Source organism: Suillus fuscotomentosus (assembly GCF_016647785.1).
Source record: "Suillus fuscotomentosus strain FC203 chromosome Unknown F5891scaffold_4, whole genome shotgun sequence".
In the NCBI taxonomy this organism is placed as follows: domain Eukaryota; kingdom Fungi; phylum Basidiomycota; class Agaricomycetes; order Boletales; family Suillaceae; genus Suillus; species Suillus fuscotomentosus.
In genome coordinates this window covers 1149191-1170514 of record NW_024539516.1, presented here as the reverse complement: position 1 = coordinate 1170514, position 21324 = coordinate 1149191, and the positions used below count along the sequence as shown (strand labels likewise).

The 21324-nt window shown below is 45.9% G+C and overlaps 7 protein-coding genes across 7 annotated transcripts; 3 read left to right on the top strand and 4 right to left on the bottom strand.

Moving 5' to 3' along the window:
• Positions 1–124: 124 nt before the first annotated feature.
• F5891DRAFT_1003635 (NADH-dependent glutamate dehydrogenase) lies at positions 125–4590 on the bottom strand. The gene is made up of 17 exons (XM_041360321.1): positions 4124–4590; positions 3783–4063; positions 3362–3727; positions 3063–3310; positions 2828–3015; positions 2712–2779; positions 2529–2660; positions 2279–2482; positions 2107–2223; positions 2014–2056; positions 1865–1964; positions 1587–1814; positions 1322–1537; positions 1185–1272; positions 969–1135; positions 492–919; positions 125–440 (listed from the first exon to the last, which is right to left on the bottom strand). The coding sequence occupies exons 1-17, from the start codon at positions 4310–4312 to the stop codon at positions 372–374; spliced, it is 3132 nt and encodes a 1043-aa protein (XP_041232339.1). The 5' UTR covers positions 4313–4590; the 3' UTR covers positions 125–371.
• A 2369-nt stretch (positions 4591–6959) lies between these two features.
• On the top strand, positions 6960–7269 carry F5891DRAFT_903591 (uncharacterized protein; the record flags this gene model as incomplete). The annotated part of the gene is made up of 2 exons (XM_041373508.1): positions 6960–7091; positions 7150–7269. Coding segments are annotated over 2 exons (252 nt in total), but the record flags the coding sequence as incomplete, so codon positions are not given.
• A 4478-nt stretch (positions 7270–11747) lies between these two features.
• F5891DRAFT_1182176 (uncharacterized protein) lies at positions 11748–12230 on the bottom strand (the record flags this gene model as incomplete). The annotated part of the gene is made up of 2 exons (XM_041366127.1): positions 11748–11920; positions 11969–12230. 2 exons carry the CDS (start codon positions 12228–12230, stop codon positions 11748–11750), a joined length of 435 nt encoding a protein of 144 aa, XP_041232337.1.
• A 2677-nt stretch (positions 12231–14907) lies between these two features.
• On the bottom strand, positions 14908–15540 carry F5891DRAFT_975487 (uncharacterized protein; the record flags this gene model as incomplete). Its single annotated transcript, XM_041376519.1, has 3 exons — positions 14908–15088; positions 15141–15323; positions 15458–15540. The coding sequence occupies 3 exons, from the start codon at positions 15538–15540 to the stop codon at positions 14908–14910; spliced, it is 447 nt and encodes a 148-aa protein (XP_041232336.1).
• A 1716-nt stretch (positions 15541–17256) lies between these two features.
• F5891DRAFT_1238870 (uncharacterized protein) lies at positions 17257–18607 on the top strand (the record flags this gene model as incomplete). Its single annotated transcript, XM_041369683.1, has 5 exons — positions 17257–17662; positions 17720–17864; positions 17916–18134; positions 18186–18434; positions 18494–18607. Exons 1-5 carry the CDS (start codon positions 17388–17390, stop codon positions 18605–18607), a joined length of 1002 nt encoding a protein of 333 aa, XP_041232335.1. The 5' UTR covers positions 17257–17387.
• An 846-nt stretch (positions 18608–19453) lies between these two features.
• On the bottom strand, positions 19454–20082 carry F5891DRAFT_1125554 (uncharacterized protein; the record flags this gene model as incomplete). Its single annotated transcript, XM_041363978.1, is given in 3 exon segments — positions 19454–19519; positions 19569–19677; positions 19697–20082. The coding sequence occupies 3 exon segments, from the start codon at positions 20080–20082 to the stop codon at positions 19454–19456; spliced, it is 561 nt and encodes a 186-aa protein (XP_041232334.1).
• A 191-nt stretch (positions 20083–20273) lies between these two features.
• F5891DRAFT_941512 (uncharacterized protein) lies at positions 20274–20720 on the top strand (the record flags this gene model as incomplete). The annotated part of the gene is made up of 1 exon (XM_041374346.1): positions 20274–20720. A coding segment is annotated over one exon (447 nt), but the record flags the coding sequence as incomplete, so codon positions are not given.
• Between the last annotated feature and the right edge of the window lie 604 nt (positions 20721–21324).

Sequence of the window (21324 nt, the reverse complement as noted above, 5' to 3'; positions counted from 1 at the left end):
TTGACTTCCTATTCCCGTCAGACGTTCTCGAGGAGTCAGGACGCCGAGACTTGTCTACAGCGTGCATTTCTTTCCCCTCTCAATGTCTACGTAATGACAGAATCTTAGACAAGTTACCGGGTGATTTTCGCAAGTACTGCAGAGAGACATTGTATTCAGTGACTTGCTACTGTAGACACCGTTAAATAGAAAACAGACGACCAAAGGCGTGTCCTTGTACAAATTTATAAAGCCGTGTCACATTTGGTACATTATTATAGTCCATCGTATTGAAAGCGCAGAGAGGGAGCTCTTATCGATCCTCATATGGCATTATTGGCCTCTCCTATGTACAGTACTAGTGATCCCAAAGTCAAGTCCCGAAACAAATATTACCGTGCGAGATCCCGAGCGAAATGGAAAAAGTCCACACTAGAGCTGTTAACGCCGTATTTGTAGATCTGTAAGATGAAAGTTAAGCAGCAAGAAAAGGAGATACCATTGAAACTCACGTAATGCGAAGCAACCCAGCTCGAGAATAGAGCACGTTGGTATGTTTCGGGAAGCCTCTCCAACAGGGCGTCGAGACCGACTTGATCGACTAGGGTAGTGGGTATGGCGCGTCTCATGACACCCCTGCGACTAGGTACATCATCGAACAAGTCAGAGAGTTCAAGCTCTGCCTGCAAGTTATTGAGCCTGATGGACAATTCGTCCGAGATCTGCGTTCGGGGCTTAGCGCCTTGGAGGCGGGCGTGCTCGCGCCAAATACAGTGGAACTCCGCTGCGGCATTTTCCGAAATCTTTTCTTGAATCTCTTTGACGTATTTTTGGTAGAAATCTGAAGGCTTGGCGTCCTTGAAGATCATGAGGTCTAGGTATTCCTGAGTCGCGAGGGCAAGACCGGCGAGCACTTCAAGCGAGGAACTTGTCACACCGCCTGAAGCAAGGTCAAAACCATATAATAGATTATAAAAAAGCAATCTCACCCTTGTTCGCACTAGAGTCCTTGAACAAGACAACCTTGCGTTTCTCCAAGTGTAACCTTGCCTGCTGCGTGAAGAACAAATTTGCACCCTCGACAATGTACTTGAAGTGGGGTTTGCCTTCTGTATCCGTCAAAGCAGCAACATTAGAAACGTTCACGGCTTCAGGACTGAATGATCGTGAGCTGATGTTTCGTGCAGGTGGTGACGCAAACATACCGTCCACCGCAAGGCACAAAAAGGTCTGCCTTGAAACGGAAGTGAGCACCATTCCTGAAGTCGGTACCGTCCAGAACGATTTCACCGGCTAGAACAGCATGTGAGATAACAATGAAATTTGAGAAAGCTGAACATACAGGGTAGTCTGACGTCCTGTTCCTCGACCTTGACGAGGTACCCATCCTTGCTCAGCTTGGTCTTGTCAAAGTGAGCGACGGTCAGGCGACATTTGGCGAGACGGATGAGCTCCTCCCTATTGATACCTGCAGGGTCGGCAAGGACACCACTGCCATCGATGATAGCAATGGTCTTGTCGGAACTCAAGAGTATCTCGTTTGAACCAAGATCCCCGTCTGCAAAGTGTCAAGGACAACTTCCAAAGAGTAAGAGGCGCAAACGTACCAGGACCACCGGTTTGAACTTTTGTGATGTCTTTCTCCCTCAGTCCAAGCTGCTTGTAAATGCCAAGTACATATTGACGAATGGACAGCGACGTCATTCCATATGTATCATGGGGAATACCACCCAAAAGCTGGGCACTCTTGCCGGTGGTAAATGACTTCCACCATGTCTCGGCACCACGATCGCGAGCGTGCAATGCTGCCCAATCCATCATGTCTGCTGTGCCCTCTTTACCAGATGTCAGTCGCCTCCATGGTATATCAGATACGCAACCTTACCATCAGGGCCGAAGAACAGTAACTCTGGCTTTCCATACAAGTCAACCAGAGGTTCCTTAATCCCTGGAGTTTGGCCAGGGATAAGCAGGTCGATGATAGCCTAATTGGATGATTAATACCCATCCATTGATGCGTAATTGCGCACTTACATCGACATATTTCTCGAAGCAGCGTCTTGGTGGCGCTCCAAGACTACGTGAAAGGTACATAAAAATGCAAAGATGGGAAGTGAAATAACGCACGAAGGCAAAATAGTACCCTTGGCTCCTCCTTCCGGAATATCCTTATTTTTCAAAGATTGAGTGGCAGCTAATCCGTAGTTTTCATCGAACAACATCCTCTGGTTGATAGAATAGTTTCTGGTTGCATAGAGCTCAGCTGCACGATTCCGAAGTCTAGAAAAGGTACACGTACTCCTTGTTCCGCGACCTGACGATTCGAATACCCCCGCGGGCAACATCTCTGAAGCGGATGTGGAAGCCGCGGAATTCATTTCCGATGATGATGAACATTCCGAAAGGTTTGTTTGGATATTCGATCTCGGGCAAAAATTCAGGGGCGAGACGGAACGACAGTGCGACCTTGGTGGGTTGATAAAAGTTCGTCTTCAAAATGTGCCTACGAAAAGTTCAGCTACCGATCAATCATTCACTTTGAGACCCACTTGTTGAAAATGAGGAAACTCTCGAGAACTTGGAGATCCTGCTTGTTCAAGACTGTACGTCTGATTTTATCGTACAACTCAGAGTCAGAGAGAGGCTGGGTGGTTTGAAGACGCTGGTATGAGAGAGTAGGACTGGGCGCGTCTCGTCAAAGTCACCCAAGACAAATACATTAGCAGACTCACCCGAGCTGTGATGCCTCATCTGCAGCCGGATAATGTACCATGGCGAAGTTGACATAGAGGAGACGAATCTGTTGGAAAGAATTAAATTGACATCTCGAGTGAAACTGGCAACGCACGATTTCCGCGTGTGCATGGATAACTTGAGCAATACTCTCCCGCGTGAAAGTTTCCTCCCTGAAGCGTCTCTTGATATCATTGAGAACTTCGGCGTGTGAGGGGTTTGATTCGTCCAGAATATTCTTGAGGTGGAGGTACGCGGGACCCAGGCGATTGCAGAAGTGTTGAGCGAAAACCCAACCACAATCTAATGAACAATTAACTCGATTCCTGTCTCAGAAATGTTGAGCATACATGCATAGGTCGCCTCTTGCACAGCATGTCCAGAGTTGACAGAATCAAGGAAAAAGGGGTTGTCTGGAAGACAGTACAGAAGAGATGCTTCTTTCATCACCTGGAATATGGAGTGCTCGATCGGCGGGCCGGTTGAGTTGGGCATCGGATTCAGGTATAGAGAGATTATCGTGATTCCATTGGAGAACTGTTCTACATACTTGCGGGCCGAGTACAGCTGGTAAAAGTGATAGAGGTTCGATAGAGCGCTGAAAATGAGTGTAAGGCTACCGTACTATAACATAAATAGGTCAACATACCTAAAGAAACGGGAAGTGCCGCCCATCTTGTATCCGATGACAAGACGCCTCTCACGAGTGCCTTCGACTTCAAATACTTCCATGACAGGACCGTAGCGGCTCTCGACTTGCCACATGATTTTCTGGTACACTTCAAGAGTATGCGGGCTCGCCTTCTCAAGGAAAGCGGTATCGGAGACCGTACGGATATCGGTAAGTCCATCAGTCCGAGTTGAGGGGGGTGGTGGAGAAGGGAAGTTGCACTTGGTGATGAAGTAACAGCGCAGTTGTTGAGATGCTGTCGCCGATATGGATCCCGTGGATCGGAAAGTCTCAAGGCGGTAACAATTCGAAGGAGTTGAGTTGTCGAGGTATAAAGAGTCGATTCTGTGTCAGGTACAAAATTGGCATAGCGATTGTGAGCCGCATCAGACAAACATACCTGGATTCACAGGTAGCCCCAGGCCCTTCGGTAGAAGTCAGACCCGGTAAACTGGTGTGGATGAAAGTCGCCCCATTTCCTTTCTCGTCAATCCTCTCGAGGTCGATGACGAGCTTGTTGAGATCGTGCTTAGTATAGGCAAGTACCTTGGCACCAAAGAGCGCGATGATGTGATCAGATATTACAGAAGGGGATTCATTTTGAAAGTAGGTGTCATCGATACCGAGCTGAGAATAGAACCAGTTGACTTCGTTTGCAGCCAGCTCGCGAGGAATGAAACCCTATGGATGTGGCGCCAATATTAATGCTTACTGTGACTGAGAGATGGAGGATTGCATCACCTTGGCAGCGACATCTGCTTGCACTTTGGCACGTTGTTCTTCCTTGCCTTTGAAGACTGGGGTAGTATAGCCAGGCAGGTTCTTGACGCGCTGCAAGGATGCCTCACTACTAGCCCTGGAGCTAGCAGCAGAAAGACCGTTGAGGTTGTTTGGGAGAACTCCTAGAAGCTGGGACGGCGTCGACGACATCGTCTAGCAGTGATTATAGAGGTCTATAGGAAATCTACAGGTAAGTCGCGTCTACTTTAACCAAGAATCGATTGATGCAGTGAATCGGAGGACAACAATGGTTTGAATAGTGCCAAGAATCCACCTCGTATTTATACAGATTTACGGACCATAACTCAAGCTCTTCTGTGTACGGATCTTAGGCTTGTCAAAGTATAATCTGATATGTAAGTCAAAATAGTGGCAAATAAAGAAAAAAAATAAGGAACAATTCGGAAAAGGTCACTTGACCAGGTACCAGTCTCCGATGGTTGGTTGGTACTTGATGCACATGGTCAGTAATTATTGTGATATATCCCGCTAGGAGCGCACGGGTGTCAAGTTACATCGTACGTATAGGATTATCCAATAATAACTATGGTGAACTGACCCTTATTGTTTCAACCGGGTTCTTCAAGGTGCCCGATAGCGAAGCAGGTGACTCGTTCCATTTTGCAGTCAGCGCTGACACGAATCGGCACTCGGCAGCCAGGTGTTACCACAGGCTTACCATTGTTACCGCCATCACTGACAGTCTAGTAGTAGTCTGTCTGTCTGTGCTGTTGTAACTGATTGATGCATGGCAACCACTTAAAGGATGTCGATGAGGTTCATCGAGATCAATCTACAAAATTATTTCGAATTCAATGAGTAGAAATTCGAACCAATTACATGCTTCTCGAAGCTTCCCGCGTCATATTGACTCATCGAATCGCATCATGGGATCAAGCATGATATTGTTTGAAAACCTCATTTATCCGAATTCGCTATTGCGGCCGGCGGACCTGAACGTTCGAACTCGTGTTCTCCTACACTGCTTTGCCTCTCCGAAGGACCGAAACCGTATCTGCTACGACACAGAACACGTATTTCTCGCTCGAGGACAACCGCATCCCCTCCTACTTGTTGTTGGTGCAGGGCGTACATGGCCATGTATGCCCTTACGGCTTGGCGCGTGACGCGTCATGACTCGCGCTTGCTAGCGGCATGCACGGTCCGGTTCATGTCTTGACCCGTAGCGTACCATTCCGACCTTTAGCTTCGTCACAGCGTCGTTCCCCGAACCTAATTTTTTGCGATTAAAGTTACGATATATTCAAAAATGCCCACCTGACGCTACTCTGCATGACAACGACGCGTTGAAGAATTCTGAATGGGCAATGGAGGACCGAAGAAGAGTTCGAACGTGCTCAAGGTACTGGTACATTGTGACACATTCGTGGAGTCGATGTCCTATCTGGAGATATACTTCCACGCCAGGATGGTCGGTCGAAGGAGATTCAGGATTTCGTGACACATCAGCCATGCCCCTAAGGAATTCACTGCTGCTCGGACCGACCAACGCTGGGGCTACGTGATTGGTATTGCCTGGCTTCTGCCTGTCGGAGTCCCTCACGGGTTTACTCGAGTATCGAGCTTGGGTTTCTGTGAGAAGCGAACATCATAATGATAACGTGTGGACACCTGCATAACCAACGGAAAATGTATGAAACCTGTGCCTTTGTATATTATAAGATCTGATAGTACTTTCCCTCCTTCATGGTTTAATTGGGTCTAGAGGTTGCTTCTACTAGCTCCTACTGCGCGAATCCCCGGAGGTCATCATGAGTAGTTAGTTAGATCCGTGGTAAGTTAATGCCACCATATATATTCGAGTGACCTGGCACCTCTTGATCACAGTCAGCACTTTGGCCCGCGCGAATGATAACATTACTCACTTGAACTCGGGAAGCCCCGTCTCAGTCGGCAAAAACCTTTGACGAGCTTTGGTTGTCTTGCATGGTAAACTCCGTGGTTGGTCCTTCTCTGAATGATCTTTCAACTGGTTCCGCGATACCCCGGAAGGTCTGAGCAAAACTTGTAGATCTGTGAAAGCGTGTGCATGTTCGATTGGATTCAAGTGATCGGGAAGCGCGCCACTTGCTTGGAAGATTCAAAATTGGATGCTCTTAGGCAGGCTCAGACTGCTTTTGCCAATAACAGTGTCATTGGTAGAGCTTCCGAGACTAACGGAGATGTTACTCAGAATAAACATACTCAATTTTGGCACATGTGTGAAAACGTACCGACGGTTGGGGTGAAAACAAGCGGTACTGTGACACACTGGTAGCAGCTTGTCCTCGTTCTACCCGTCTACTCATTGGGCTGGAAAGATCTAAAGATCAATCTGTACGGTTTAGTTGCAGTTGAGGTTAGGTGGGTTTCGCATAAGAGAGCATGACAGGACACATGCCGAACCTGAAATAACTTGTCTTTACGAGTGATGCATCATGACATGACTTGCCATGATGGCCGCTCATTGCGAGTTCGTCGTATGTCCCAAAATCCGCGGTGATGCATGCACATGATGCAGCCGTACCATCGCAAATTCTGCGGGGACACTTATTTTTGATTCTCGTATTCATTCAACACGATCTTCATCTAGGGCAGCGTTTGAATTGGACAATGTCCGAGTCGATGACGAAGTTGGAAGATGATGCAACCGTTGTGCCGGCCGGCGAACACCCAGTTTTGTCAGCCGGTGTCCGGCACGACCGGTAGAACTTGAACTGGGCGCCTAGACTAGTCCAGTGTCTTTGAATTCGATTTCGTTACGTCGTACAATTGACTCACCTGGCACCCTGTTACCATGTTCCTCTCGCGCCTCGTAATGACTGCAAAACAATTTTCCACATCTGCCGTTACCAGTTTCCCAAAACTCAAGACGCACAGCGGTACAAAGAAACGGTGGAGAGCGCTCAGCAATGGCAAGTTCAAACGCGTACGTATCAATCTCCCCGTTCCCCCATCTATCTCGTTCAGCTCAACGACACGCGCAGGCACACGCAGCACACGCACATTTGAACGTCGCTAAGAGACCAGGGCGTAAGAACGCACTCTGCCAGACGGCATATTCCAGCGGAGCGCAGACGCCGACTTTGAAAAAACTTATGCCCTACGCCTAGCTTTACTTATTCTATAGGTCGGTTCCTTGTTTTGAGCTGGAGAGCATTGTACTCATCACCTTCAGATACTTTGTACCTCTTATATAATCAACATCTATTTCATCAAGAGTGCATGTCTGCGATACATGACACTTATTGATGACATATGTTTGTCGGCATTCCAGTTCCAATTTGCATGACTGTCCCATAGAGCAGGGGATTGGTCGTCCACCTACTATCACAGGTGGTCTCCAAATACACAAGAAGCACATCATATTCGGCGAGGAGTGATACGTAGAATTCAGGAAGCAGTGAAGTCACTGAAATCACTAACGCCTTAATAATTTTATGATTTGAGCCTGTACAGCTCGAAGAACAAGAATGCCCAAGTACTGGTTATGAGGTTGGTTGTTCGCGCATGTCAAAATCAATACAAAGCTGACAGCATCAACTGTGTGATGGATCTAGTATTACAAGTATAGTGCATTGCGCACTGGCATCAGAGTCTGGGTCACTATCTATATATTTGCATGCCCACGACATTCTAGCCTGATGGGTGAGACAGTGAGGAGGCGCATGAGGCGACAGACGCTGAGCACTTGGGGCGTGGAAAGTGATGTACTGGAGGTGCCTGACGATATTGTGGAGGCAAGTGGGAGAGGTGAGATGTTTGTTTACTCCGTTTGAACCCATTCCATCTTTCATGACACTCTGGTGTCATTCCGGCAGAATGTGATGTAGTTAATAGACCTCCGATGATTAGGGTGGGCGAGATAATTTTCAAAAATCACAGATGTTCTTATAATATTTCACATTCAAACAAGAGGTAGTGTCATTAATGAAGCAGCCATCTCATTAAGAGTGTGATGGAGGTTGCATCAAGAAGTGAGGGAAACCTTAATTTGTTCACAGTGACTCTTTGTTTGTCATGGAATTGCTTATCCCTCTCTCCAGTAAGCTTGTGAAGTAATTTCTGTGTCAGTCCTGGTTGCAAGAAAGTGTAGACACAGAGATGCTGATGCTGATGTGTTAGAGCAAGCTACATTTAGGCAATGACACGGGTATACCTGTGGGTGTCACCAGTGTCACCCGCACCCGTACCCGCAGATATACCCACACCCGTGATGCGGGTGTGGGTTTTATGGTGGGTTGGTAGGTAGCGCACCCGCGGGTGCACACTAACATAGTTGAAAAAAACAAAATGTACCTACAATTAATTCAACCTTATTCTATCCCATCCATCCTCAAGTACCTCATCAGCATCACCATCAATGTCGGGCAATGTAGCGACGTTCATAATGTCTTCGTCCTTGACAAGGTTCAAACAGCTCCAAGCGCTGAGGCAGAGTAAGGCATGTGTTGACTGCGCAGACAGACGTGACCGAACATGAGTTAAGAGGAGCCTACCGCAGCTGAAAAGACGTTCAATATCAACTGATGTAGCCACCAACAGTGTCAGAACAATCTTTGATAGTGAAAAATTAGATGTACCAGGTATTGTCAGATAATCGAGTGCCATCCACGAGAGACACGGATAAGATGAGTGGTGCTCATGCCACCACATGATAGCATCAGTAATGTGCTCAACATCAGCACTCAGGTAACAGTTGAGCTCATTCCTTAAGTCGATGGATTGGGGTGGCACGAGCGCTGACATATGGTCAAATATATTCTAGAACACAGTGAGTAGTGAGTGGATGGAACAAAGAAAAATGAACCTCGCATGAAGAATCCACTGCCAATTGAGCAGGCCCGTCAATCACCATCTCAAGAGCATTGTTGTCTTGAATCTCCATGTCCTGGTAGGACTGCTCAAACTCATCACAGACCAGGGTTTCTGCGGTGTTGATCCAATCTTGCTCCCAATCAGCGGACTTGAAATAAGCCGGTTTATGATGAGGGTGCAGGACTAAAGAATAGTCAGTGTTCATAGGGATGTGGTAACTACTGAGTGGGATGAAAGAACTTACTCATGGCAATCCTGTAGACCTCTGATGTATCAGTCAGCTCATAGTATCGGTGTAGAAACAACAATACAATGAGGAACAAAAGATGCTCCTGACTGTATCTGTAAAAGTTGTAAGGTCGCGCGCTGCCTAGTCTGCGTTACTTGAGAAGCAAGTGCGTTCGACCCTATAGGGGAAGTGAGTGCAGCAAGGATCTAGAAGTGTGCGCTTAAGCGAAGCGCGAGAAAGCGCAGGAGCGCGCAAGGTACAAAGGCGCGGGAACGCGCGCGCGTATTAGCGCGAAGCGCGGGAAAGTGCGCGCGCGTATGCGGAAATGAGAAACTAAGCTTAAGTAGTGATATAAAGCAAGATAAGAGATATAAGAGTGCAAAATGTAAAGGAATAGCTTTCTACTATATTCTGCTAAGTAGTAAGTGGGTAGTAACTAGTAAGTGAAAAGTAGGAAAAGTAGGTAAGTAATAGTATGTACTGCTGGCGCTTATATAGCGCGCCTAAGCGCGGTCATGCGGAGCCGAAGCGCTACCGAGTAGGTATGTAAGGATATATATGAGTGAGAAACTATGATAAAAATAAAGGTGGAACTATGCTAATAAAGGAAATGGAAATATACATACTAGGAAGCTTGGTGGACAGTGGATGGATGCATCTGAATGGCTGGCGCTATAGGGCGCGCAAGCGCAGGAACGCGCGCGCGCGTATACATCGCGAAGCGCGGGAATGGTGCGCGCATGGCGCGCGTTGCGTGGGAAAGCTGCGCGTCATATAGAGATAGCTGTGGGTAGCGCACAGAATGACGCTGCGAGTTTGTGCTGTATACTTCCTAGTGAAACCTGCCATATCACACCATGAGACACACGAGTCTCTACATCGGTCCAAGGTCTTCTTTGCGAGTCGAACTGCTGTGCAAATTGATGGAGAATATTTTGTGTCGCGAGAATACTTGGTCATCTGGGTGTCGATTAAATCCATTGTGGGTATAACAGTTGGAAGATTAGGAGTTGATTGAGAGAAGAAGAGGGTAGCATCCTTTAGAATCTTAGATGCTGGTGAGCATGTTTGTGTTTGCTTAGTAAACAGCCATAACACACCTTCAAGACATCACAAAGTTGACCAGCAATTTCCCACTCACTGTCAGCAACCTCGAACTTTCGCAGACCCAGCTCTCTTCACTGTGTAACAGCATTGATTGCTTTCTGATGCAAGACAGCATACTCCAACATGTCATATGTGGAATTCCAACGAGTGGAGACATTGCGAGGCATGTTAGTTGGCGACATGGACTGATCAACGAGGATCTTGTGCCAGGCAGGCAGGAGGAGTGTTGTGGAGTGTATGAGCTTGTATGCGAGTTTGCACAACTGCACAACGTCATGGTCAATTCACAGGTGAGTTTGTATAGATTCTAACACACCTTGAGAAGAACTAACTTCACGGGTCAAATATTTGTTCGCAGCTCTGCAGCTTGGGCCTCTGGCAACAACAGCACCTCAATTACCCATCCCTCATTGTTATCTGGCAGGTCATCCTCCGACTCGTTATACTGTGCGACCATCTCCCTGTCTTCCTTCTCAATGTCAGCACTCAGCTCGATAAGCCCATCATCTTTGGCGGCATTCTGATCCCAGGCATGTTCAGCATCTTGCTTCGATACATCAAACTCGTGTATCAGGGACTTTGCGACAAGATTCACGGTGTGCAAAAAACACCTGGTGTGGCTCGCTTCTCCTGCAAACTCGGGAACCAACATCGCAAGCTTGTCGACCATCACATTATTGTTCGATGCATTGTCGCACGTCACACTCAACATCTATTTATCAACGCTTCAGCATGTAAGTTTTTTCTACTGATTTAAAACATTACCTTCTCTGATATATTGAATTCTGTTAGCATATCTGCAAAGACAGCTGCAAGCTGCTCTCCAGTGTGAGACTAGCAGTGGTTCAATACATGAACTGTTCTTGATGTAAGTAATCAACGTACTGTGGCGACTTCGATGATGTCTAACGGAAAACTCAGGGGGACACCTTTGTACTTGAGATGTACTGCAAACATGACAAATGCACGGTGGTTCTCTGAGGTCCAAGCATCTGTAGTAACACCCACGAGATACCTACACCCATGACCCATGTGGGTGGTTGGTACCCATGACATTGCCTAGCTACATTACAACTTCATCAAGGTAGAAGTCTGATTCTCCAGCAAATAAGTATATGCACTAGGAGAACTAGTGGAGAGAGACACTCAGTATGCATAGAACAATACTGAGGTATGCTACAGGCTGATTGTAGCAGCTCAGCTACAGATGTTGTCAGTTAGGTAGATGCTATATACAAAGGTGTATGGAAAGCTGGAGCACCATGCTCATTTGATCAACATTTTTGATCATGTGCATTGCCTTATAAGGTAAAGAGCTTTAACAGGACTCCTGACATGCCTCCAAACAAGTATTTGCATAAATAAATCAGACTTCAAGTAAACCAAACAAAAGAAGCAATTCAAGATACACTAATGCACTAGGCGCCAATGTCACCATTCATCCGTTATGCCATCATTCTCTGACTCATCATTTGAAAATTCCCAAACTATTAATGCCATATGATCAATGCCCACCTGGTTTTCTATAGGACTGTCATCCAATGGAACATCAGGTTCTCCAAGCTCGGCTAGTAGAGTATCTATGTCATGGATGTGTGAAACACCTGTGGTCTCATCAGCATATAATTGATTGAAGGGGATCTGCATTGTACTAAGGCCCAATCCTGCACGCACCCCACCCATGTAGTACATGCTGTCTGGTTCCTCGTCGAATGGTAAATCAGCATGGCCACCAATCAATGGCAATCCACCAGTGGCATCATCTTTATCTCCCACTGGTAGTAAGTCGGGATGTGGGTTTTCTGCAATCTGTACAGCAGAAAGAATGTTCCTGTACACAGTCCAAACTGATGACCGAGTGACTGGAGGGTGTCCCATCGTGCCATAGCAATGTTGGATAAAGTCGCAAAGCATAGGTGGGACAAGATCAAATATTGGATGGGCAGTATTAATGTAGAAATTTCAAACATAGTTGATGCCCTTGTGGTCTATAGTAACCTAGTTGGTATTGTAAGTCTTCACCGTAGAAACAACAATACAATGAGGTGTGAACGATGCTCCAGACTGTATCTATAAATATTGTACGGTCATGCATTGCCTAGTCTGCTATACTTGAGACGACAAGTGCGTTTGACCCTAAAGGGGAAGTGAGTGCAGCAAGGATCTAGTAGTATGTGCTGAAGGCGATACTGGTTGGCTAATGCGAAGTGCAACAAAGCACAGGTGTGCGCAAGGCACAAAGGCGTGGGAATGCGCACACGTGCTGTGCAAAGCGTGGTAAAGCACATGTGTGTATGCAGAAACGAGAGAGAGTAAGAGTGAGTTTGCTTAAGTGATAATATGATGTAAGACAAGAGATGTGAGATGCGATATGCCAAAGAATAGATTTCTACTGCGACTTTCTAGGTAGTAAGTGGGTAGCCAAAACTAGTTGGTGAAGTGGGAAGTTAAGTAATAGTATGTACTGCTGGTACTTATATATGGCGCCTAAGCACTGTCATGCGGAGCTGAAGTGCTACCGAGTAAGGTATGTAAAGATATATGTAAGTAAGGGTCCATGATAAAAATAAAGGTGGAATAATATGCAAATAAGGGAAACAGAAATATATGCACTAGAGAGCTTGGTGGACAGTGGATGGATGCTTCTGGATGGCTGGCGCTATAGGGTGCTCAAGCGTGGGAAAGCACGCGCACATATACATCGTGAAGCACAGGAAGTGTGCATGCATGGCGCGCATTGCACAGGAAAGCTGTGCCTCATATAGGAATAGCTGCAGATAGCACACAGAGTGATGCTGCAAGTTCGTGCAATGTACTCCCTAGTGAAAACTGCCATATCACACCATGAGAGGCATGAGTCTCTACATCGCTGTAGAGACTCGTGTGTCTCATGGTCTGATATGACAAGTTTTCACTAAGGAGTACATAGCACAAACTTGTAGCATCACTCTGTGCGCTACCCACAGCTATCCCTATATGAGGCGCAGCTTTCCCGCGCAATGCACACCATGCGCGCACTCTTCCCGCGCTTTGCGATGTATATGCGCGCGCGCGCGTTCCCGCGCTTGAGCGCCCTATAGCGCCAACCATCCAGAAGCATCCATCCACTGTCCACCAAGCTCCCTAGTGCGTATATTTCCATTTCCTTTATTAGCATATTGTTCTGTCTTTATTTTTATCATGGATTCTCACTCATATATATCTTTACATACCTACTTGGTAGCGCTTCGGCTCCGCATTACAGCGCTTAGGCGCGCTATATAAGCGCCAGCAGTACATAGTACTACCTACTTTCCATTTTTACCACTTACCTTACCTTACTTTACTTTCCACCCACTATCTGCCTAGAAGAACATAGTAGAAATCCATTTTGTCTATACTTTACATCTCTTTTCTCTTATCTTGCATCATATTATCACTTAAGTCTAACCTCTCTATTGTTTCTGCACGCACACGCGCTTTCCCGTGCCTTCGTGCCTTGCGCGCACCTGTGCTTTCTTGCGCTTCGCTTCAGTGCGTACCTCTAGATCTTCGCTGCACTCGCTTCCCCTTTAGGGTCGAATGCACTTGTCTCCTCAGGTAATGCAGACTAGGCAACGCGCGACCTTACAACATTTTTTAGATACAGTTAGGAGCTTCATTTGTTCCTCTCAGTATCGTTGTTTCTACATTGTGCTGAGTTGCTTATGCAAATATAAATACCTTAAAGTCCAATGCTCCAAAATCTCAAGGAGTTTCATATATGAGATTCGGGACACTGCACAGGAGTACCTAAAGGGATTGTAAGTGTACAATGTCACAAGACAGAAACAAATAAATTACCTTGTTGCGATCACACCTCTTGGTGGTATTGTTCACTCGGTCTCTATAGTGTTCAGCTCCTGCTGCAACCAGGGTATGAAAACCCAACGAAAGACCATCCTAAACAAACGACAAGACATTAGCAGCACATAAAACCATAAGACAGGTGCTACGAACATGTGAAGGGTATTCCCTGAATCATACTAGCCTTCAGTGACCCCTTCATCCAGTAAGGTCTCAAAACCAGGAGTGAACCTACACCAGAGCTGTGACCAAGTGATTTCCGGCATTACATTTTTCTTTGTGCGCATCCAACAATGTTGCAGAGTTCCTTGCAGGGTTGGGTCATAGCACTGGCGAAGAAGCATCTGTATGTTTGCAATGCCATAATTTTTGGTCCCTAAATCAGATTGAGTGATCAGTGGCATATCTAGCACTTGTATCAGTGAAGTATTTACAAAAATTCACAACCAAGTTCTGCGATTGCATCAAGGTAGTAGCTGAGGATTAACTGTGGGTTCCTGTTAGAGTGCCACACTTGAATCCACATGATGTGCCCTGAAAATGGCTCAATTCCAGTGTGAAGACCAAGCTCAAATCTCAGCCATTTATTGTGCTGGTCAACAGCAAAGAGATCATTAACACTGGCTGCCCAGAAGCGCTTCTGTTTCAGTCTTCTGGCCTTACATTGCCGCACTAGTTCCAGCTCATAGGCAGCGAAGTAAGACATCATGACTGACCTAGTATAGTTGAGATGTAAGTCTTGAACAAACTGATCAAACAGACAAAATCACTTAGCTATGCTCATATTCTTTTCATGAAAGAGCAGACTAATCATCTCTTGTGTTCCAGCATGAGGGAACATCTGGCGAAGTTCTGTGACAGCTTCATGAATGGTCTCTATAGTGTGACCCTGCTGACGCGAGCGTTCAAGGCCCATGTCCACATGAATTTGATGAAACTTTGTCAGTCTAAGATAGATTTTGAGTGATTGAGTCGGCTAATCATAAATATTCTACACACCCAATACCGTAGTGTTCTGTATTGAAATGTTTTTGCAAAGCCTGTATGATCTCTTTGTTGTTGAGACATGTCTTCCAATAGTGCAGTATATGAGGCGCAAGCTCATCTAAGGGGGCTACATTGAATTTCAAGATCAGAGAGTAGCATTGAAGCAAATGTGCCACACTTATGTGTGGGCTTGTGCTGGTTGGGCATGATAAGAGATGCAGGACAGTGTGGTCCCAGTTTACGATGCTGTTATATTTATTGTCTCTGTAATGTAAAGCCTCTGCTTCAACTTTCAACTTCCAAGGTACATTCACAGGTATAACACTTACCTTGTTCTGACTTGCGCAGTCCAAGTCAAGGACTCAAGGTCCTCAGATATCACATTCAACCTCAACTTGTGAGGTATGTTCATAGGTATCACACTTGCCTTGTTCTGACTTCAAGCTGCGCAGTTTAAGGTCCTTGGATATAACGCAGAGGTGACTTGGAAGTGTTACCTTTCTGTTATTGACTTTACTGATCAGGCTGCTAGGAATATCTCACTCTGATAGGTGAGGCTTTATGGTGCTCTCACCTGGTATGAACTTTCTTCTTCCCATGCAAATCACCTCTTTCATGCTGTTGTAGAGACTCATGCCTCTCATGGTGTGATATGGCACCTTTCACTAGGGAGTCCATTGCACGAACTTGCAGCACCACTTTGTGTGCTGTCCGCAGCTATCCCTATATGAGGTGCAGCTTTCCTGCACAACGCGCGCCATGCGTGCACCATTCCCACGCTTCGCGATGTAAATGCGCGCGCACTTTCCCGCGCTTGAGCACCCTATAGCGCCAGCCATCCAGAAGCATCCATCCACTGTCCACCAAGCCCTTCAGTGCATTTATTTCCATTTCTCTTATTAGTATATCATTCCACCTTTATTTTTATCATGGACTCTCACTCACATACATCTTTACATACCTTACTCAATAGCGCTTCGGCTCCGCATGACAGCGTTTAGGCGCGCTATATAAGCGCCAGCAGTACATACTATTACGAGATTACTTTTATTTCACTTTACACTCACTTACAAGTTACTACCCACTTACTACTTAGTAGAACATAGTAGAAATCTATTTGTCTACACTTTGCATCTCTCTTCTCTTGTCTTACATCATATCATCACTTAAGCTTAGTCTCTCTCATTTCTGCATACCTGCGCGCACTTTCCCGTGCTTCGTGCAGCACACACGCATGTTCCCGCGCCTTCGTGCCTTGCGCGCACCTGCGCTTTCTCACACTTCGCATTGGCCAACCAGTAGCGCCTTCAGCGCATTCCTCTAGATCCTTGCTGCACTTGCTTCCCCTTTAGGGTCAAACGCACTTGTCTTCTCAAGTATAGCAGACTAGGCAACGCGCGACCTACAACATTTACAGATACAGCCAGGAGCCTCGTTCGCGCCTCGCAGTATTGTTGTTTCTACACCGTCCTGCTCCTTTGGTATGAACATTCAGATAACAGGGTGCTCTGACTTACTTACTTCTCCCCATGCAGATTGCCTCTTTCATACTGCAAATAATCTCCGGCAGTTGGCTTTGGGAAGGGCCTGCCGCATTGAGACGTGACCACTTAGAGAGACACTTTGGCACTATGCTCAATTGTATTCACAATTGAAATGCAAATTAGGCTATCTATGTGAACTACGTCACAAACCTCACACCACTTTCTCTTTCTTAGATCGCCTCTTTTGTTCATTGGATCACATATTGCCTCTTTCACGCCACAAACAACCTCAGGCTTCTCAGCTCCATCCGGCTTCACCACTTGGACATAGGTGAGGTTCATTCATCGGATCACAGATAGAGGCTCTCACTCATCACTGATGGTCTGGTAGATGTTCTCATTGGCTACTCTCAGGTACGGCCATAGGTATGGCCATAGAGGCTCTCACTCATTCTGAGTAACTGACGGTCTGGTAGATGTGGTCTTGGTGCTCTGCGCTCTGGTGCACTCCTTCACCACTCCAGCTTCACTCAAACAACCTCAGACTTCCTTCTTGTGCTTCAGCATCCTTGAACACAGGTGAGTGACAGTATTTAATGTGTTGCATCCCGCATTGAAATAAAATTGTATCTCATCCCTTCATCATTACAGCTGTTTTCAAAAATATGCGGAATCGCAAAAGTTGAAACTCGTGCGTCGGAAATGTCCGGCCAGGACCCCATAAGCACTTGAGTAACCAATCCAGCACCAATTCAGAGTGCTTTGCTGAAAGACAATGTCGTCGCCATCACCCTCCGTTGAGATACCTCAATTTAAGGCTACATTCATTGTCCATCTTGATACATACACAAAGACTACTACTGAAACTAATGGCAAAGCAAAGTCCAAGGAAGTCAAGTCTACAAAAGTCAAGGAACTTGTATTTCAAATCTCTGAGCCCAACTACCTCGAATTTCTGACTATCATCCTCGCAAAACATGACAAGTCACAATACAGGGTTACTGAGAGGAAAAAATATGGTTTCAAGTACCTTGTTGGCAATTCTCGTGGGTAAGTGATCTTCGTGTCATCCATGAGGCTTGATCTTATCTCAGTGGCTTTTTGTAGCCGCGTCGAAGCCATGGATGTTGACAACAAAGAAGATTATGCGGAGATGGCAAAGAAGCTCATCTCTAAAGAGCCTCAAAAGGTGAAAGTCTTTGTTGACATGAAAAATGTTGAGAAACTCCCTGTCTCTACTGCTCAAAATGAGGTATGTGGTGACGAGAATTGGTTGTGTAATTGTTGTGGCTGACAAGAACAGACTGCAGGTGATATGGCAAGCCAAGATAGCGGAGCATCAGATGATGAGATTGTAGCTGTAGACTGTACTACTGAACTTGATCGTGAAATTGCTCGTTATCGCAGGCTTATCATCAAGAAATGGGGTAACAGTTATGATAACTCTGTCACATATGTCCACCAAAGTGGGATGGAGATCCCATGTACACCAGCAGTGATAAAGGACTGGGCTCGTGCAATGGTATGTGTCTACATCTTTGCATTGTATGCTTATCAAGTATGAACTATCAAGTATGATGGGGAAGCTACCACCACTGTGCCACCCAATATCCCATCTTTCGACCCTGCAAAATGCGAGCCTGCTTTGCATCCGATGCGCCGATCCACTCTTGTCACTTCGACACCTGCATCCACATCAATCAACAAAACTGACATCAATTCACTCACATCTATGCTCCTTTTGCGAACTGTGCAAGACCTCGCTCATGAGACAACTACCCCTTTGACACCACACCCAGCTCGAGCTCCAACCTCACTCCCTGTACCTGGAATCATATCATCTCCTGCACTGACACCTTTGATGCTCACTCATTTTTGAAGCATGCTGAGGACCACCTTGGTGTTGCATTTGCTACAACATACGAATCTTCGCTACGTGGTATTGGTGCAGGGCCAGATATACTTGCAGAAATGGCTGACCAGGATCTCGTTTGAGTTGGTCTCAGTGCAGGTGATATTATTCGGCTGAAAAAAGGCAGTATTACATGGTGGAATGACCCTCTTGCAAAGAATACAGCAAAACAGCAACGCAGTGATACCTCTGAATCAAATGTTCCTGAATCGAAGAAATTCCAGTATGAGAGGAGATACCATGATGGGGGACGAGCACGCATCAGTGGAAGTTGTATGAAATGTGATGAACGTGCACCTGGTGTGTAGTTATATCTCAACTCGTCATCGTCACACAACCTGATGAGCAGTCAGACAAGCAACCAGAACTCAACTATGATCTTTATTACTTCTGCGAAAACAGGCAGAGTTGGGTTATCTTCCCTCCAGGGTACACTTTCGAGTCTGAGGGTGAGCGCGAAGATGCAGAAGATCCTTTTATTTAGAACTACAACACAGTGGAACAGCTATGCAATGTATCCCAAAGCATGGAAATATCCTTCTGCCTTGTCAGGTGTGATGCCTTGGCATGCTCGTACTATGCTTGTCAAAGACTTGTCCTCGAAATGGGTGTAGATAAGCCTTGATAGACGAAAAGGCTTGTTCAATAGGGTTATAGTCAGGTGAGTATGGAGGCAAAAATACAAGCTTGCACAAGGCTTCTTCCTCAACAAGATGACGAACTTCATCACTATGGTGAATGCGACAATTGTCTAAGACTAGTACACTGCGTGGCCCAGGGTATGGATTAGTCAAAGGCAGCTATAGTGAACAATCAGTCAACTTCAAATCTATATCACGTTCATGAGACTTACCACATGTTCACGCAGGAATCAGACGAAGCGCTCACTCATGACTGGTCCTTCGATAATGTCATAGGCAATGATCCCATCAAGAGTCAGGATTGGCAGGATCGAGTAGCGTTTGCCTCGCACGAAACATTTCCTTTGGACACACCTTGGACAAAATGGTCATTACATACCAATAGAAGCAAAGTTTGACGTACCTTGTTCCAATTTTTGATCTCCCATGGCGTCGAATGATTTGTTCTTTCATCTTTTGCAGCCTCATCTCCAAACATCAACATTTCTGGGTCAGGGGCTATCTCAGCAATACTATTCATGAACATAGCACGTATGTAGTTCCTCGTTCCTTTCAAGAGCATATGCCGAAATACACTTGCGATTGACATGCAGCCGACGAAATGTGCGAAAAAGCGTTGGTATAGACACAAAAACACCATGGCGAGAGCACAGTTCCTGTTGCAGCTCATCAAGATAGATGGTAGGACGATGACGAAGGATGGTTGTAATGAATGCGATGTCGTTGACAGTGAGGCTGTGACGCCGGCCTTGATTGCTGCAGCGGTACTGTGAAACTAAGGGAAAAAGTTGTAAGACTTTGTATACGAGAGTCTTCTTAACCCCAAGCAGATGGCATATATGCTTGACAGAATGCCCACGTCGACGTAGAATAGGAATCCGAGCTTTTAAGTCTGCTGAAACAGTGTGTGGTGGCATACTGACTATGATGGTGAGCGCTGAAGCGCTGACAGCACACTGTAGTGCCTCAAGTGCTTGCGGGGTCCTGGCCGGGCATTTCCGACGCGCAAGTTTCAACTTTTGTGATTCCGCATATTTTTGAAAACAGCTGTAATGGCCTCATATGAACTTGTGTCACAGTTCACTGAAGATGCATATGCCAAAGAACAATCAGTGACGAGCTTCCAAAGCTATTCAGAGAGGCAAATGTGTTATACTGGGTGCGTGCATTGCTAACATTTTCATACGAGTACATTGATCATTGTGTTTCCAATTTGCCTGAACCTCTGCCCTTTCATATCCCTCGCTTGCACTTCGTTGAGGCTGGTCTCGCGTTATTGCATGATCATGCACAACCTGGCCACAAATCAAAGTCACTGACCATACCTTGGGCTGGGTTCCTTGTCAAAGAGTTGATCACCGATGAATTCCTCAAATATATCCATAACATGGATTGCAACCTGATGCTCGACCCATACGAGGTTGGCTATGAAATCACTGCATTTTTAGCTTGTACACAACATATACAGTACGTCAAAACCAGCGGTCTTGCTTTCATCTCCGATTATCAAGGTATGCATCATCATGTCAGTCCTATGTATGACCTTGTAGGCTGATTGCTCCACTGCAGGTAGTTGGGAGATCTTGTCCGACCCTCAAGTTCTTATGCACCTGTATGTGATTTTTTCTTTGGCTTTACAAGTGTTACTTATGTTCCAATGATAGCTTGGTCAACAATGGTAAGGACATATTTGGGGATGGCAATGTCGAACAAGCAGTTAGCATGTTTGAGAAGGTGCACCATTGCACTGATTACTGTAAATGGAGTGATTTTAAGCTAGAATGTTATAACATAGCAGTGCTGGAGATGGTGATGGACTCAGAGACTTCTGCACAAGATGTCTTGTAGTATATTGCTTGTATTTCTTGGTTCACTGTCATATTCTTGGTCATTATGATCTTGGACTTTCACTTGTTTTCCTCGATCACAATGTAAATATTTGGTTATTTCCAACTCCCATGGTAGTGGAGAGTGGCAGTCGAAAAACACTTCATGGGAGTGTGGTAGTTGTCAAGCAAACACGAGACATTCCAAACACCATCATGGATATGACAAAACGGGATCAGCTCATGGCCAATTTCCTGATATCAAGGTATGCTTCAGAAGTCTGGAGATCCTGATGGTGACTGAAAAAGCAAGCAGTGCATTACATTATGGCA